Here is an 18,726-nt window from a genome sequence, read left to right as displayed (position 1 = left end):
GTTTCAAATCAAATCGAAAGTACAGTTTCAACAAATAATACACTGCTGTTTTGTTTTGTTTTTGGCGGAACCTGGGATTGAACTCGGGACCTTGCACTTGCCAGGCAAGCCCTTATTCTACTAAGCCATCTCCCAGCCCCATCTCTCCCACTCTTGAGGCACTCAGAATATATCTGGCTAAGGAGCTCAAGCCACCTGGCTTATCTGCACCTTCACCTTGGCCCAGATTCCTGACTCTCCCCAACTCCCCTGATTCACCACAACTGTGGTGGTACACAATGGTAATCTCAGCATTTTGGAGACTGAGGCAGGAGGATTGTTAAATTCAAGGTCTGCCTGGCTATCCAGCAAGAACTTATCTCAGAACAAAGTAAAACATGATGATTCCTATATTTTTTTTGGGAGGATGGAGGGGTAGTACCGAGACTTGAACTTAGGATCTTGTGCTTGCCAGGCAAGCACTGTGCTGCTGAACTAGATCCCTGGCAGATGATTCCTAGTTGTTACCAAGGGAATTTTGAGAGATGGGCTTCCAGAACTGTCTAGGATGGGGCTTCCCAGGGTTCCTCAGGTAGAGCCTGGACCTTGCCACCACCCTCACAGTCCATCTCCGTCACACACATGCCCTGCTTGTCTGGCTGGTGGAGGGGATGGTGCCAAGTGTCCTGGAGGCCCCCTGTGAAGAGTGGCTGGGTCACTCACACTAGTGTCCTGTTCTTTCAGAACTGCAACCACGTCACTGCTAAGGGCATGGTCAGAAAACGCAGCTCCCTCAGAGCTGCAGCACCTGCCCTGATCCTATCTTCTTCCTTTGCTCATCCCATTACTGCTTGTTGGTTCTCCACTCTTGCCTCATGCTGCTGCTTTTGCAAATAGCCCACTGGAGGTCACAAACTCATCCACTGTTACCTGACCTGTATGCATGCACCAGTCTCCATTCAACCCTTCTCCTCCCAATCTCAACTGTACTTTCTCCTACCCCATCTGTGCTACTTGTGCCTGAGCCCCCTTAGTCACCTAGGACACTGGTATTTCTTTAGATTAGGTTTCTTTTTCTTTATTAAATTTATTTTTATTTATTTATTTATTTGTGGCCAGCTCAGCCCGCCAGGGGGCGGGGCTGGCTGGCATGTGGTGCTGGGGGATTGAACCATGGTCCATGTGCATTGCTAAGCTTGTTCTAAGTAGGTGCTTTAGACCACTGAGCCATCTCACCAGCCTGTTAGATTAGGTTTCTAATGCCAACTTGTGTTCCCATTCTTGAGTTCACATCCCCATCCTATTCCCCAAACCTTGGGGCCCTCAACTGACTCAACGGCACCCCCAATTTAAATATACAACTTCATGTGGACTGGCTCCTCCATCACACCCAAAAACCTCTTTTCCTCCTGGAAGATGGGTTGATACTCCTAAGATCCCTTGGGACCCCAACTCTGACTTCATCCCCCCCCCCGGGATTGAATTCAGGATTCTGCGTTTGCCAGGCAGGGGCTTATTCTACTGAGTTATCTTCCCAGCCCAATATTTTCAATCTGTACTTACTAGCACATTTTTGATTGTTTGTTTGTTTTTTTTTTTAGGAAAGGGTCTACAGGGTGTTCAGTGTCTTACTACCAGATAAGACTCGTAGTGATCTGCCTGTTTGCAGCCTTCCAAGAGCTGGGATTACAGGCTTGCACCACCATGCCCAGTCTCAATTGCTGTCTCAGTGTGCACTGGGGGCAGGACCAGCAGGCAGGCCTGGGGATTGTACCGCAGGCCCCTGCACCTGTTTGCAGGTGCTTTAACCCGCTGAGCTATTTGGCTGGCCCAGGGGCCTCCAACTCTGAATAACTCCTCTCCTCCCCTTTTAGGAATACCTGACCCACCATGGAAGCATCTCATAATCCCTTTTCTTTTTTTGCAGTACCAGGGATTGAACTCAGGACCTTGCGCTTCCAGGCAGGTGCTTATTCTTCTGAGCCATCTCCCTGACCCTATTGCCCTTTCGATAAAACCAGGTCTCTCTCTCTGCCCTTTCTCCCAACTACTGGTTGCACTCTCTGCAGTCACCAAGAGCCTGTTGTCTTGTGCAGCCTACCCTGCTGCCCTTGGTGATGGGGAGGCAGACTGTCTGCAGCCCTCCTTCCCCAGGGCCTCACAACAAATTACATCCTTATCCCTTTTAAAAATTGAGATGGGTGGGGCCCGAGAGATGGCTCAATAGATTAAGCGCTTCCCTGGCAAGCGCAAGGGCCTGAATTCTATCCCCGGTTCCGAAGGGGGGGAAAATTGAGATTGGGTCTTGCTAAGTTACCTAGGCTGGACTTGAACTGGTAATTTTTCTGTCTTGGGTTTTTTTTTGTGGAACCGGGGATTGAACTCGGGCCCTTGCACTTGCCAGGCAAGAGCTTATTCCACTGAGCCATCTCCCCAGCCCCCTCTACCTTGGGCTCTTGAGGAACTGGATTTACAGTGTGTAACACCAGGCTCTGCTCCCCTTGGGTTTGATTCAAATTCTGCCTTCTCAACCGAAAATATCTAACTCCTATTCTACACATATTGGAGCAATGTGACTACTCTTGTTACATTAGAACTCCCTGCTTTAAAAAAGGAGCCAGTGCCCTAGGCAGTAAGCAGATCAGCACGGTGCTGCTTTCCCTTAAAGAGCTGACCATGTGGGCCAGGGTGTCCAGAGGACAGAAGTCATTGTCTACGTGAGTTTAGCAGGAAGACTCATTTAATGAGGACATAGGACCTGGCAATGGAGTGCCTACTTCAGAATGTGACCAAAACCACCGTGATGAGCCTGAGATGTCTCATCTTCAGCTCAGCAGCTCTCCAGGTGTTCCTATGAACATATAGGTGCAAGGGGGGTGAGGGTTATCATTGGTAGCTAACCCCCTTTCCCCAAATCCTGCTGTTACACACCTACCCCTTTCTACCAATGCTGCTGCTCTTTCTGAGGAATCCAAACTCACTTTGGCTCAATCACTAGCAAACACAAGCAAATCCAAGGTGCTCAGGACACAGGAGAGTAAAAAGTTGGAAATCTTTTCTTCCCTCACATGCAAAGATCAAGCCTTCCTTCACCCCAGAACTACAGAAGAGCCAGAGGCTGGCAGCTGACTGGCATCTTGTCCTGCCACCATTATGCTGTGGGTACTCAACAGAGTACATGCTGGAACAGCTGACATTTGTAAAACAAGTCACACAGGGTTCTGGACAGCGCATTACAAGCTAATTGGCCACTAGCTATTGGCCAGCAGAGCAAACCTGAGCTGCACATAAGCCACAAGGGTTAGACAGCACACGTTTTAGCCTTTTCTAGATGGCAACCCACCTCTGGATGGGTGTGTCACTGGCTTGGCCTATACCCTTCACTCTTGTCCTCAATCTTAACAGGCTCCCACGGACTAGTGACCCAGCAAAAAGTTGGGGGCTAGGAAAGAACTTTGGAGTTTAGAACTTGCTTGGGCTATGGAGGTGTTGCCAAGCTGGGCAAATTTGGGGCTCCCAATTCCTATGCCAATCCAACTTCAAATAGGTTCTGCAACAGTAAATGGAAGTAAATAAAGGATAAGGGACCCAGGACAGTGCTGAATCTGCTACTCTATCCAGCATGTTGAGGGAAAATCCAAGTGACCAGGAAGCATTAAAAACCACATTACAAAGGTCCAAATGTCTTGAGACCGGGTCTCCCTAGGTAACCAGGCAGGCCTCCAGCCTATGGCAATCCTCCTGCCTTAGCCTCCCCAGTGCTGAGATTACACGAGTACACCATCATGCCTGAAAGGAGCCTTCCTGTCCTCTCTCACATCAAGTGGCCTAGGGGACAGAGAACTCAATAGCTGCAGCTACTGAAAAGCTTAGGAACCTTCTAGTCCACAGCCTGTTTCACAGGCACACTTTGTGGACAAAGTCACCACTTTTCCTTCTTAGATACAGTGAACACCGGCCAAATTGTTTTAATTTCCGAATTTATTAAAATGATTAACCTCAATACTGCAAGTGCATGTACAAAATATTTGTAAAAAATGTTTTTAATGAAACGTTAAAGAACTTACCTCAAATGCTGAAAAAGTCCTTTTTCATTCTTTCAGTACAAGGAATACATTGTATCTCAAAAGTTACAACTCAGCAAAACAATTTAAAACAGTAATTTGAAAAATGATTGAAAATTGAGTATTTTACATATATTTCTATGATCATTTCCTAATTCTTACAATGCCAAAAATGTTACCAATCATTGCATAAGCTCAAGCTAAAGTTTTATTGAATGCAACCTCCTCCAAACTGACCAAGAGTGTGTGGGTTTCACCATTCCCGCATGGCGAAGCTCTACAGCAGATCAAGAACAGTCCAGAGGTCCCTACCTTTAGAAACGGAAATTAATTTCCCTAGAAGGCATCAGCAGCGGCTGCTGAGTGCTTGTGCATACCGACTCCTGAGAGGCAGTGACCTGTCACCAAATGTCACTGCTCTGAGACCCATGGGAAGGTCAGCCCCAAAAGATGAGGCCACAATAAAATTAAAAAAAATCATAAATAAGTTACTAAAATTAAGCTTAAAAGTGGAAAATAAAAAGGGAAATGTGTTTATTTTTGCCTTAAGACTGAAGTTCCTGAAATGGCTATTGTTGGCGTTCAAAGAAATAGTCAAGATTTATTCTCTGAACATCTTTGAAACACCCTCAAGCAAAGGTGGGAACAAGAGGTGACCCATAGCCTTTGGGCACTCTCCAGACTGTCCACCTTCATCGCTGGTGGGGTCTCATGCTTCGGAGGGAACCCTATGAGACTGGATGTGTGTCAAGTGCTCCATGTGCTTCAGGACAGGAGCTCCTGAGACCATGTGGGGCTTCCCCCCTTTGTGAGCTGCAGCAAAATGGGGTTTGTGGGCGAGTCTACCTATCACCTGCTTCCAAATTAATACCTGAGGATCAGACTGCACCGTAACATATAAGCATGAGACTACACAGGACTACAGAGGGAATTCCTTACAGAACCTAACAAGCTTTTATGAATCTTATTACTTTCTAGTTGGAATCTACTGGTAATACATTTAAGGAACTTAAATAATGTCCCCCAAACCTGGAAACCCGTTAAACATCAATTAGTTAAGCATTGAGGTTTTTTCCATTGGACTTTTCATTACCTGCAGATTCCTTTTAAGATTTTAAGACATGGGCTACTTTTCTATAGACATTATATGCATCCCCTAAATTGATTTTACTTAGGAGCACTGTATTTCTGAAAATATATGTACACATTTCCCAGTAAATAAAGAGACTTACTGGTGTTAAACACCTGTTAAAGATTTATATTTCCAAATTCTTTGAGTTGTAAAATAATTCAGAAAAGTGAAACAGCTTGGTATTGAACATAAAGTAGTAATCAAAAATTTGCTCATTAAGTTACTTAAAATTATTTTCTCAAAGTGCTTAAAAAAACAAATTAAATCTGACTCCTTTTTGATTAACTGACAATATAATCAAAACATCTTTGATACTTTCTTAATAAACTAACATAAGCCAAGAACTCCCACTGATGCAGTGCTTAAAACTATATATTTATAATTTCCTATTTTATTGGCATGAATATTTCTAAACTTAAAACCTTCCTGGTAAGTTCTTTTAATTTTTTATGACAAAAATTTCTCACAACACACAAATATTTACAACATATACATCGTTTTCAGCTCTTTACATTGAATTCCAAAGACAAACATTTTTATAGGTTACCACAGAACAAAAGCTGTGACTCATGTTTTTATTTCATAAACTATTATAAGTTAAAGTGAATAGATTTTTAATATTCCTTGTAGCATTTTACAAGTGCAACAGAAAACTTGAAGAACCAAATTAAGATATAGCTGTAGTTTTCATTAGATCAACATTGCTTGTTGTCATCACATTGTTCACAGCAAAGTTTTGAAAAAATAAGCACCAATCATTCTTGCAAGAACAATTTTATCTAAAAGGGTTGAAAAGTGTTAAATACAAGGTCTTTAATTTATATGACAAGCAATAAATATGCTGTTTTGAAACATCCTGCACACTGCTAACCTTGTACATAGAACGTACTGAAAAGTGAGCTGTCATACATGTAATTTTGTTTTTAAAGAAACCAATCTGACTTCCAACCAATGTTTTGCTATGTTAACAAAGGCCACAAACAGTACACCTGGGCCAGCAAACAGTGTGGAACTGACAGAACTCCAAGGGGGAAACATCTAGCCAATAAATCAAAAAGCCAAAGATAATTGCTGGTGATATTAGCATATACTTGAAACCTTAATATGCTGCTACTATGATTTGTTTTAAATTATTGTTTAGTCATATATTAAAGAGCCAGCTGATGCTCTCAATTTTAAAAAAATTGTGTAGCCACATTATTGTTTCAATGTCCTGTGTGGAAAGTTGCTATCACTGTACAATTTTGCTGGAGCCTTTATTTTACAACAGGGCTTTAACTCTAGCTCAGAATTGCACATAAGAAGGCTATTTAAAAAGTACAATAAAAATTTGCACAAATTGGACTTAGGAAGAGTCAATACGCTGTACACTTTCTACAATATTATGCTGATAAGTGAGACAATAGAAGTGCTGCCACTAAAATGGTTCAGTTGAGGAATCGTTGACTGGAATTTTGTATCTTTTTTAAAGTAGTTATCCCAGGTCAATTTACGACCAAGAGCTTATGCATTAAGCCTTAATGACTGATCTTCTCTTCTTCTTGAAGAAATGTCAATATCTATGGAGTCCTTCCCAACTATGAGCCGCAGCCGCTTGGCTGGCGGAAGAGGAATGAAGTCATCCTCAAAGTCATCGTCATAGTCCTCCTCCTCCTCGTCGCCCTCTGAGGAGGAGGACTCACCTGTACTCTCTTCCTCATACTGGCTGTAGTCATCCACTTCCATTTGAGACTCCAGGAGAGAAAGGGGGTCGCTACAGCACACACCGTTTTCATGAAGCCCTTCTGGGTAGGATCCCCTACTTTCCTCGTCCCGTTTGAGCTGGATTTTTAATTTAGTAGAGCTACTACCTGATCCTGAGTTAAATCCATTATTAAGCTTTGCTACATAGAGATTATTATCATTTTCATGGTCTTTACTTAACTTGATGCTTATTTTGGAAGAATTCATCCCATCATTCTCTTGGTCGTTTGTCTTGCTGCTGCTATCATGGCGCCTGCGAAGAGTCAATTTTGGAATCCCAGAATTATTTTCTAGGATTAACTGTGCATCGTATCTTGTGATTCGTCTCTTCTTTTTACTTTTTGCAGTTCTAAAGCTGTCTTTTGTTTTGAAGCCATCGGATGTAACAACTGAACAACCATCAGGGGAAGGAGCACAGTCTGTATAGCTCACAGGAACCCCCAACATGCCACTGGGCTCACCCTGGTCAGAAAGGGCTCCCACCAAATCTGGCACCATGCCGTCTTTCTTGGGGGAATCATGTCCCAGAGTGGATTCCTCTATTTTTGAGAACTGTTTCACGAGTTTGCCTTGCCGTGACTTCTTTCTGGACATACTAGGGTCACTCTTAAGACAAATGTCTTCCCCCTTTTGGACAGTCTCATGAGCTAGTTCTTCTTCCTGTATCTCGGTGGCTGGCTGCTCACCACTGTCTGGGCAAGGTTCAGTCATGCTGTTTTTATAGCCATCCAACATGTTTGGTTCCAGCTTGATGTCAGAAGGCTCCTTCACATTCGTTCTCGTCCTCACTGAGCGCCTGGTTATGTAGGTGCAGGGCGAGCTGTCGCCCTGCGAGTGAGCACCTCTCCCAGGATTTTGCCTGTGTTCTCTGGCCGCGTGTCTAGTCAAGCACCCACCGGTGGCAGCAGCCTGGACTGGTCCCTCTGTCTCCTTATCTTTTTTAATGGGCAAGTTTTTATATAGGACGACTTTAGGTTCTTTTAGTACTAAGTTTCCCATTTCGAGTTTTCTTGAATTATTCTTTTGCTCCAGCCGTTTGCAGTGATTTCTTAGTTTTATTTTTGAAAGTAAAGGCTTTACAGGCTTTTTCAGTTTCTTTGGTACCCTGGAATTATTCATATGAGTTAGCTTAGATGAGGTAGAGTTGGAAGAAGCAGGAATTCTTGATATGGATTGCCTTGTTAACGTTCTGTTCTTGCTATTCTTTTTTACACCAACTGAAGATTTTCGGTTAGAAGCTGTAAGGTGCAGGGGGAGGGAAAAGGGTGAAAAATAGTTTGGTAATATGATAGCATTCAACAAAACAATGCCCCAGAGCAGGGTATCAGCTATGAAATGTTCACACTATACACACATGTGGGAAACACACCCCTGTTCCAATGCTGCCAGCACACAAGTCTTTTCACTGCCTCTTAAGTTCTCTCTAGTTGATAGGACACCTATTCATGTTCCATGTAATTTTCATTTCTTTTGAGATGGGGTCTCATTATATAGCCCAGGCTGGCCTTGAACTCATGGGGCTCCACCTACCTCAGCCTCCCAGCTTGGTCTCAAAAATTCAGTAACTTAGTCTCAAAACTAAAAACTTTTAAATAAAGGGATGGGGATATAAGTAAACCCACTAAAAGGCCCTGAGTTCAATCCCCAACACTGCAATCAATCAATCAATCAATCAATCAATCAATTGAAAGATGAGTAGTTTTGCTTTTCTTTCACAAACTCTTAAAAATAATTTCTTGTTCTATACCTATCATCTTTGTGATGCTGGGGATGGAAATGGGGCCCTTTATACAGTAGGCAAGGGTTCTGCCACTTAGCCATACCCTTAACTCTGAAATCATTTTACCTATGATGCTAAAACCCATTACTCATTTATTCCAAGTATGTTATCTGGCCAGTGATAGTGAAAAGAGATATTACTAAAGGTTCTAGGAGATAAATTCTATCAAAATGGCTTAAAACAACAAAAATAGACCCAAAATGAACCATATATTATCATTCCCAATAATTACCTATCCAAAAAAAATACATTATTATATAAGCTGTTTGTTCACTTTAGCTGAGGACCTGAAGAGACAATGGGTGGGCTGCCACTTAGAAGAGCTGCGTAAGTAACACTACCTCATTCCTTCAGTGACTGCTGATGCTAAGTGCAATGCACACAGAAAAAAGCAGCATAGTCAGAAACACACTGTCCTGACAACAGAGGGCCCAACTGTTTCCCTCCAGGACAGGGACAGAAAAAGGCAGCACGACCCCAGGTGGTAATGCAACCTGAGGACCACTGAATGAAGGGCTTTTCAGAAGGTCTGCTATTACGGTTCTGAGCTACACTGCTCCTGTAGATTCTGACCTGCCACGACTTTGTTTTCTTTTTCTCTGTACCTAACATTCTATGCTATTATTTACAGGGTTTTACATCAGTCAATTTTCAAATTAGTTTTCTCATCTCCCTGTCTAAAATGAAAACAAAAAACAATTACCTGATTAAAAACATACAAACAACAAAAACTTTAAAAGACAGGAAGAGAGAAGGGGTTGAAGGGATGTAGGGGAATGGGACTTCCCCCACCCCAGAAAACAAACAAGTTATATCATGTACAGGTACAAATTCTCTATGATCAATGTGATCATTATGCATATCTAAAATGTACCAATAAAATCTGACTTTAAAAAAACTTTTTAAAAAAATCACTTAGGGGGCCGGGGAGATGGCTCAGTGGAATAAGCGCTTGTCTGGCAAGCCTAAGGGCCTGAGATCAATCCCCGGTTCTGCAAAAAAAAAAAAAAAAATCACTTAGGGCCGGGGAGATGACTCAGTACAATAAGCTTCCCTGGCAAGCACAAGGGCCTGAGTTCAATCCCTGGTTCTGCCAACAAAACAAAACAAAACGAATCACTTAGTAGGAAAGCTGGAATAACCAATTTCCACTATAAGCAAAAAATAGGGATTAAAAAATCATGATAGGGAAGACCTGCACACAGCTTGTCCTATTGGGGACTAGGAGCCTTCCTACATTCCTGAGCATTGCCCAGGCAACTGCCATTCCTTCTGCACAGCTAAGCAAGAAAGTTATCATTAGTTTTTATTGAGAGAGAAGCAAGATATAAAATAAGCATACCAGAATTAGCATACTACTAAGAATAGAATACTGTGTACTTAGGTTGGCTCATAAATAACTCTAAGCTACTCAAACTAGCAAAATTCATAGCAATGAGCTCCACTGACTGAAACAAGAAAATACACACTTGTTCATGTGGGCTGTTACCAAGGAGGCAACTCAATTTTAGAATAGCATGAGGAATGAAGTTAAGATACTATTCAATTTGAGGACAAGTAATTTATTAATCTGGAGTTATACAGAACTATTATTGCTCAGATTATTATTTAACATATAAAGATTTAGGGATTTTTCTTCAGTAGTGAGGATTAAACACAGGCGCTTATGCATGCTAGGCAAACAGCTATGTCTCATCCTTTCTTATTTTTTAAAATTTTGAGACAGGGTCTTGCCAAGTTGCCCAGGCCAGCCTCAGACTTAAAGATTCTTCTGTATAGCTGGAATTACAGGTGTGTCACTGTGGCCAGCTCTAGGAATTCCTTAGCAGAGAATTCTCTGACTTGTCTACAAGGTGGACTAAGTGGATGTGTTGCCCACTTAAAACACACATTAGTATTCTGATTGTTGCCAAATAAAAACCAGTAAGAATTACACCTGTTGAGCTGCCATCTGCCTATCTCTAGTGTGGCCGTAAAGATTCTTTGCTTATCTTATGCTTCTATGATGAAGCTTAGTGGTGCCTGGCCTCGTTTTTCTCTTCCACACCACTGTTGGTATTCACTTGCTGTCAACCCACACCATGATCATGCATTTTATGTTATCTTATCAGCATCTCTAAGCAACCTGGATCCAGACCTTCCAAGCTGACAGCTTCCAGCCTGACAACCACCTTCGCAGGAAATCCAATGTTACTTTTCACACTCTGCCCATTATTTCTCTGAAAGTGATACAGATAACTTTTTTTTTTGAGAAATTCCTTTTTCTTTGGGCCATCAGAGAGCACTCTCTTGGTTTCCCATCTCCATACCCAGCATTCTTCCATCTACCTAAGACTGTCAATCCTTCAGACTGTTGCTCTGACCCCTTGGAAACTCCATACAAATTGCCCAAGGTGTTAGACATTTACTTACCCTAATTCTTACCATTTACATGCCACCAGTTGTCTAGCCACTTTCTCTAGTAAAATTCTCCCTTGAATTACAGCTCTTGATCACCAAATGTCAACTTCTTGTACATCAGCCCACCCAATGTGCCTGTAGTGAGCTATCAAACCCTTGGCAGCTTCCAAATTTACCTCATGGGTAACACAACAGACCACCTGCCCAACTGCCCAGCAAGAGGCCACAGGCCAACCTGGACTCTTCCTTCTCTGCTTCATCCATTCAGTTGCCACAGTGCTTGTCCTATGGAGCCTTGCAATGTCACTGGAACTCACCTGCTTCTGTCCCCAGTGCTACAACCTCCTGCCTAAATGACAGCATCTTCCTTCATTACTGCTTTTCCAATATCTCATTCTCATCCATGTAGCCAGAATGATTCCCTTTCTATGTCACTTTTGAGCTTAACCCTTTTAATCAGGCTAAAGTCCTAACAATAAAGTCCAGAAGTTAAACCACGGTCACATCCCTTCTTTGTCCACTGCAGTCATGAGCTTTACTCATTCAAGTCCTTCACTTATACACATGTGTAAAAGTACCTCTGCTTTGAACATGCTTCAACTGGACAACTCACCTCATCCCAGGTGAGCTTTAGCTTGGGCAGTACCTGCTTCAGGGAGCCTACCAGGACTGCCTCTTGGAATGTGGGGTGCCCTTGTATATTTTCACAGTGCCCAAGATTCTTTTTTTTTTTTTTTTTTGGCAGAACCAGGGATTGAACTCAGGGCCTTGCACTTGCCAGGCAAGTGCTTATTCTACTGAGCTATATCTCCCTGGCCCCCCCAAGATTCTTCTTAATCAGTACTTGTTTTACCCCACTTCTCCCCAAAAAGATCCATTGTTGAGAGCATTGCCAACCACTAACTGCTGTGTTCTAAACTCAAAATGGACTGTATTTGATGCCACACATGTATAATTATCAATGTATTTTTGTGTTGTTTGGAAATATTACCTCATTAATAGTCCAGTCAAAAGATAAGCTCATCAAATTAAAGGCTGAAAACTCAGATAATTGGCAAGAAAAACATGAAAATAAGAGTCTATTAAAGAACCATGAGTTCTTCACTGTCCTCAAGGAAAAAAAAAAGTTTTTTTTTTTGATGTACATATAAGGTTGGAAATTTCTGTGACAATAAGACTAAAAGAAAAGTGACCATAAAGGCAAACTAAAAGTCAACTGTGGGTTTAAAAAGTGCACTAAGAGACTAAGGGTTCTGCCATTAGGGTAGTTAATATACACTGCTTCTGCACTAATTTACCCCGTGTATTTCTCTTTCCTAAGCAGCCTGGGCAAATCCCAGAGAGTAAGCCTGGACAGTAGCTGAGGTGGAGGGATACTCTTAACAATAGATATGTGATGCACAGAATGGCATTAGGATGGCCTGGAAGTACATGCTGTTCCACCTCTGAAAAACCAATTCTCAGGGACTAGTGTGCCCAAGATCAACTGTTGGGATGGGTCTTGAACTTAGGTCTATGGCTTAACATCTTGAGCTCTTACTTGCTGTGTGATGCTACTTGAAGGCTTATTACAGAATTATACTGCCAGTTCCAACTCATGAGTGATAGACCCATTGAATGGCTATTATGGTCACTTTAAGGTATTAGCAAAATCATCAGGCAGTGTAGCATTTAGATTTAGTCAGATGGAAAGGCAGCAAAAAGATACCAAAGCCTTCCTGAGTACTCAGGCTGCACTGGGAACACACACTAACTGCATGAACTGAGATAATACAGGGCTCATACAGTTCAACATCTTCAAAACTCAAGAATCCAGAAAATCCCCAATTTTAGGATTTTAAAGACCCAGTCTCTGAGAGTTAACTAGGCAGGTATAAGCAGCTTTCACCTGATGTGATAGACTAGCATCAGCTACCTGGAATAGGTGTTGAGGCAGCTTTCAAAGCATCCCACAGGCTTGTAGAAGGTAGTACTGGGATAGCCTAGCCTCCACGTCTAGGACAGCTACTCCTTAGTTAAGATAAACTGAGTCTACCGGTCACATCATCTGGACCCTGTGCTGCGGTGACACTTCAATGACTGTGTCCACACACTTAGGCACAGCTTGAGAGCCTTTAAGTCTCATATCCTGTATCACAGCATTAACTACAGGAAACTGCTGAACCAATGAGGCAAAGAGACTAAAAAACTAGAATCTTCCAAAGGTGACACTGTAATTGAAACATGTGGCCTAGGTTGGGTTTGTCATCACTTTTGGATACTAAGGCAAAAGTCAAGTTGGAGCTCTCACTATAACTTCTAAGGGCCGGCCAAATAGCTCAGTGGATTAGTAGCTGGGGTTTGATCCCCAGACCTGCCATGCTGGCCCCACCTCTAGGGTGCACTAAGATGGCAGCTAAGACTGGGCATGGTGGTGTATGCCTGCAATCCCAGCTCTTGGGAGGATGTAAACAGGTGGATCACTACAAGGCTGATCTAGTAGTGAGACTCTGAACACCCTGTAGACCCTTCCCTAAAAAAATAATAATATACCTTCTAAAAAACCCAACAACATAAAAAGGGCCTGCACAGAAATGATTTCTGACTAGGCAGAAATATAAGTTGTTCAAAAAAAGTACTTCCTCTATTGGTTGCTAGATCCTAGATGCGATGCAATGCAATGCAATGCATTGCAATGCATTGCAATGCAAAAAAAAAACAAAAAAAAACAAACAAACAAAAACAAAAAAAACAAAAACAAAAAACAGCCAAATAAAATATTCACATCCACATACACAATGTGTGCCCACCTCCATTAGAAGAGCTCTGGCAATTTGAGCTTTTGTCCAATTGTGATTTCAAAAGTCTCTCTTTTTGTAAAAAAAAAATGGGTATGGTTCAGACAAAAACAAAAAACCTACAAAATCCAGCTCAAAAAGAAAACTTGTAGTAGAGGAACTATATAAACATGATTTAATACACAATGGTCTCTGGTGAAAGCTGAGCTCCTTCATAGTACTGAGCCATATCTATCAACTCTGATCCATGACCTCAGTTACACAAACCCTCAGATTACCTCAGATAATCATGCTGCAGATTACAGATAAAGCGAGATTTCCAATGTAAACAGTCACTAGAAAGAGGTGGCTGTTTTCTAGTGCTGAGATTATTATAGATCAAAGGGATTATTCTTTCCCTCTAAATTTGAGAAAACAGTATGTCCACCTGCTCTGCAAAATTATTTGTGTACTCACTACTTAGGCATAAATTCCCCGAGGGAGGGGCCTGAATCTCATACTTTTCTGTATCTCTAATGACTAGCAGACTTTTAATAAGTACTTGGTTTAGTAATAAATATTTCCTAGATGAGTTACATATTAGTATATTCAACATCTTCCAAAAAATATCTGTATTCTGATCTTTTCAAATAAGTGGTATACTAAGTTCAAGGTCTATACACTAATAAATAAAGGTAATGGACAAAAACACAAAACCCTCTCTTGTAGATCAGAGCTATCCCCTGGGGCCAGGCAGCTCTGTAGCTTTCTCCATGTATGGCTGGCAGCTGGCACCTAAGTGTTTTTATGTAAGCATTTGTAAATCGGGCTTCACAAGTCTCAAGTTTCACCAAGGAACCAGACTCAGAAAGCAAATGTTCATTACGCTGCATTTATTATCAGAATCAACAGTTAACAGTGAAGGATGGACTAACTTTTTTGTTGTTCACTTTGGACATTAACTAAAAAGTTTAGACTAGAACTATACTAGTACTTTTACACTACAGAGGTCACACCTGGCCTCTGACTCCCAGGAACAGGTAGATTCAGGAATCCACAGCAGTAACATTCACCATCATGTGAGACACCTTTCTTCAGGATTTTCTGTAGGGGAAGGGAGCACCCAATATTGGGCTAAAAACATACAAAGGCAAAAGAAGAGCCTAAAAAAACCAGCATCTTTATAAAGTCTCACCAAAATTAGTGTGCTGGCCTAGGCAGACTGTGGGACCACAACGTTAAACCTTTCTAAAATCTGTCAGAGACAACCAGATAGAAGAGCCTGCTGCTGTAGCGGCACCTAGGAGCACTGGTGTTACCCAGATGAACAACTGTAGCATCAGAAGTCTCAGTATTTCAGAGCTCCATAAACATGATGTGCTGTTCTTTGCCTGCTTAGGTTTTCTTCTCTTCCTTTTCTGTTTATTCTTCATTTTCATTTTCCAGTTTCCATTGGATCTTGCCCTCCCCTACTCCTCCACCCATTGTTATCTCAAAGCTTGCTTCTTTCTCACTACTTTCTACAGTGGTTAGTAGAATATGCCATAACATAGCCACATATCCAAATGCTCCTCGACACAATTCTGAGTCTATGCACTGGTAGTTTGGTCAATTGGGTCAGTTCATTCAAAAAAATGTAAGCAAGCAATAAAAAGGAAGACGACTTGAACCCAGAAACTATGAACTCCTAAGTCCATATCTGTTCCTATCAGGCTGGTTGGACAGTGGACACATGTGCGCCTGTATAGTTCTACCTATGCCCTTGTCTTCTGGCAGGGCTTGCTGACACTATTACAAGTGTCATTAACACCTTAAAATGTTTTCCTCTAACATATGATGATTCTGGAATGTATGATGAATTCAATTCTAGTTACCAAGTATCCAAAAAAGTCTAAAGTATGGCATTGAATGTGAAGGTAGAAGACACATTGTGCTCTGTATTCAAAGCATTTCTAGAACCTTGTAGTGCTGCTGCAGTTCCCAGTTTCTCTCAATATTTAGAAGTTCACAACTACTGAAGCATGCTTTAGAAAGCAAATTGTGTGAAAATACTTTTAAAAAAGTATCTTATCAAATCTCCCTTACTTACTTGCATTGTTTTTTTCCTGAGTGGTATCTGCATCAGTGTTAGAGCTGACAGACTGACTGTTTGAATTTTTGCTGCTGTCACCTAACTTTTTAAGCCTATTTAAGCGTTTATCTGTTTCTCTGAGTCCATATTTGCTATTGATAACAGGAGCAGGCGCAGGCAGTCCTACTCTGGATTTAAAAGCACCAGTTCCCCGTCTGAAAGAGAAAATACCACAGGTTAAGCCAACGGAGTATGTGCATTTACTCACAACAAACATGGACTCAGCCACTTGAGGTTAATGGTGATGAGGTCTCAATTACCATCGCCAGCTCTAGAATGCTCAAGAGAAATTAAGAATGTATTTGATAAAAATAACTTTGCCTATAAAAAACTGCAATTTCATTTTTTTTCAATTTCATATGTAGATAAAAATAAGTAACAACTTGTTCAATTTAAAAAATTACTGGCACAATAGTTAGGTCTAACCTGTAACATTAAAAAAAAAAAATCCCACATGTTAATTACATTTCTGCTTTGTTCTGCACAATTTAACACCGTACTGCTGAATATTAAAAATTAAGATATTTTTAAAAAGCACAGATTTTACATATATGCAATACATTAAATATATTAAATCATTACCTAGAAGTTAATGCTAAAAACAAATTATAACTGAAACTCTAAATAAAAAGGTGAGACTATTATTAGTGAAAATCTGTCTCCTGGAACAATAATTAAATGTTACTGAATACTTTAACAATTTGCTTTTATACCAGGTAAGAATAATTTGTACCTTGCCTTAACTATATAATTCTGAAGTAAGTGAGCACACTTAGTAAAAGAGCTTCTTAAAATTTCCCTGATAAATCTAGGTTTGCCAATCCTTGTTTTAGCATATACTAGTAAAAGGTTTTACTTAGCTCTATTTTTTTTTTTTTTTTTTTTTTTTTGGCTGGCTCAGGTGCCTTAAGGGCGGGTGTGGTAATGTAGGTGGAGGTGGGGATTGAACCGAGGTATCCTGCGCCTGACTCAGGCAGGTGCTTAAACAACTGAGCTAAGGGGGCTGGGGAGATAGCTCAGTAGAATAAGCGCTTGTCTGGCAAGCGCAAGGGTCTGAGTTCAATCCCTGGTTCCGCCAAAAAAAAAAAAAAAAAAAAAAAAAAAAAAAAAAAAAAAAAAAAAAGAAACAAAAAAACTGAGCTAATGCGCAGGCCCCCTACTTAGCTCTACAAAAAAGAATAAATAAATTATGAATCAACAAGGTTAAACAAAAGCACAAAATGTACTAAAAGGCCAAATAATTGCTAGACAAAATTGTCTTGCTTGTTTTTGGCCTTAGCTTTTTAACAGAAAGTCATATAACACAGCTTCTGAACATCTGGCAAAATTGTGCATAACCTCTGCTGGGAAAGCACTATTACCTTCTGGAAGTCCCACATCATTTATTAATAATTTTTTCTCAAGGAATCACTATTTCACCTTATGTTAAAACACACAGACACACACACACACACACACAGACACACACACACACAGTTTTATTCCCTACTCCCTTATTCTCCCCCACCCCCCTTATCCCTCTTTTTTTTGCGGAACCGGGGATTGAACTCAGACCCTTGTGCTTGCTAGGGAAGCGCTTATTCCACTGAGCCGTCTCCCCAGCCCTTATCCCTCATTCTTAGAAGCTAAGCAGGACAGATTTAAATCTAATGCAGGAATTATTTTTGGTACATAAAGATTAACATTCTTGTATTTTTAACCTAAAACAGATTTAAAGTTCTATTTTGACTATAGTGCTATTATAAAACATGAAAATATTGAGACTGCTTCAGTTCTTTCCTTCAAAAATGAGACAGAAACTACTGCAAAAAAGTATCCTTAATTTTCAAGCAAGCAATCAGGTAAGAGTTCATTCTAACATGTATTAGAGCACATCTGTGTAAATCCCAAAGGCTATATCATTCCATAGTGATTAAAAAATTATCTTGATATGCTCATGGTTTTTGATTTTTTTTTTTTTTTTTTTTTTTTTTTTTGTGGAACTGGGGATTGAACTCAGGCCCTTGCACTTGCCAGGAAAGTGCTTATTCCACTGAGCCATCTCCTTGGCCCCGAATGTTTTCCTTTTTAAAAAACAACAACTTGTAACATTTCTGCAAAGGCAGGCCATATTAAAGTACATTTACACAAACGCTACTAGAGCCATGAACTGGTATTTATTTAAAAATAAGCATACCCTTTTCCCTGGCAGTCCCATGTGGAGGAGAAATCTATCCTACAGAAATAAGAGCACCAGTTAGATTTTGTTTTAAGAAGAGTACAGAGGTAGTGTTGGAATTTTCAGAAATCGGAGTCTTTAAAACTCCTGTTCCATTATTTTCTGAGAAAGGGTCTTTCTATGTAGCCCAGGTCACCTTTGAACTTACTAGGTAGCCCACGTTGGCTTCAAACTTGTGATTCTAAGGGAGATGGCTCAGTAGGATAAGTGCTTCCCTGGCAAGTGCTAAGGACCTGAGTTCAATCCCCAGTTGGGGGGGGGGAGTCAGGATTACTCCTGACTGTTTGGGGCCGGGGAGATGGCTCAGTGGAATAAGCGCTAACCTGGCAAGTGGAAGGGCCTGAGTTTAATCCCTGGTTCCGCCCCCTCCCCCCAAAAAAATCAAACTTGTGATTCTATTGCCTTAGCCCCAAGTGCTGGGAATTACACTTAAGTGTTACTACATGTGGCTCTCTTATTCTTTTTAACTTATGACAGTTAATACATGCCCATATATGTGTGTATAGACATATTATATATATAA

The 18,726-nt window shown here is 41.1% G+C and overlaps 1 protein-coding gene across 9 annotated transcripts in view; it reads right to left on the bottom strand.

Moving 5' to 3' along the window:
* Nucleotides 1-6,101: 6,101 nt before the first annotated feature.
* Nucleotides 6,102-18,726, bottom strand: part of Kmt5b (lysine methyltransferase 5B) — a 63,794-nt gene continuing 51,169 nt past the window's right edge. For all 9 annotated transcript variants that reach the window (XM_023710489.1, XM_023710487.1, XM_023710490.1 and 6 more), the window contains 2 exons: nt 15,944-16,140; nt 6,102-8,156 (listed from right to left, as the gene is read on the bottom strand). In XM_023710489.1, coding sequence (XP_023566257.1) covers nt 6,679-8,156; nt 15,944-16,140 — 1,675 coding nt within the window. In that variant the 3' untranslated portion in view covers nt 6,102-6,678. The remainder of the gene's footprint in view (nt 8,157-15,943; nt 16,141-18,726) is intronic.

Source organism: Octodon degus, unplaced genomic scaffold, assembly GCF_000260255.1.
Source record: "Octodon degus isolate 3935 unplaced genomic scaffold, OctDeg1.0 scaffold00018, whole genome shotgun sequence".
NCBI lineage: Eukaryota > Metazoa > Chordata > Mammalia > Rodentia > Octodontidae > Octodon > Octodon degus.
Note: the sequence above shows the minus strand (reverse complement) of the source record. Positions and strands in the feature narration are given on the sequence as shown.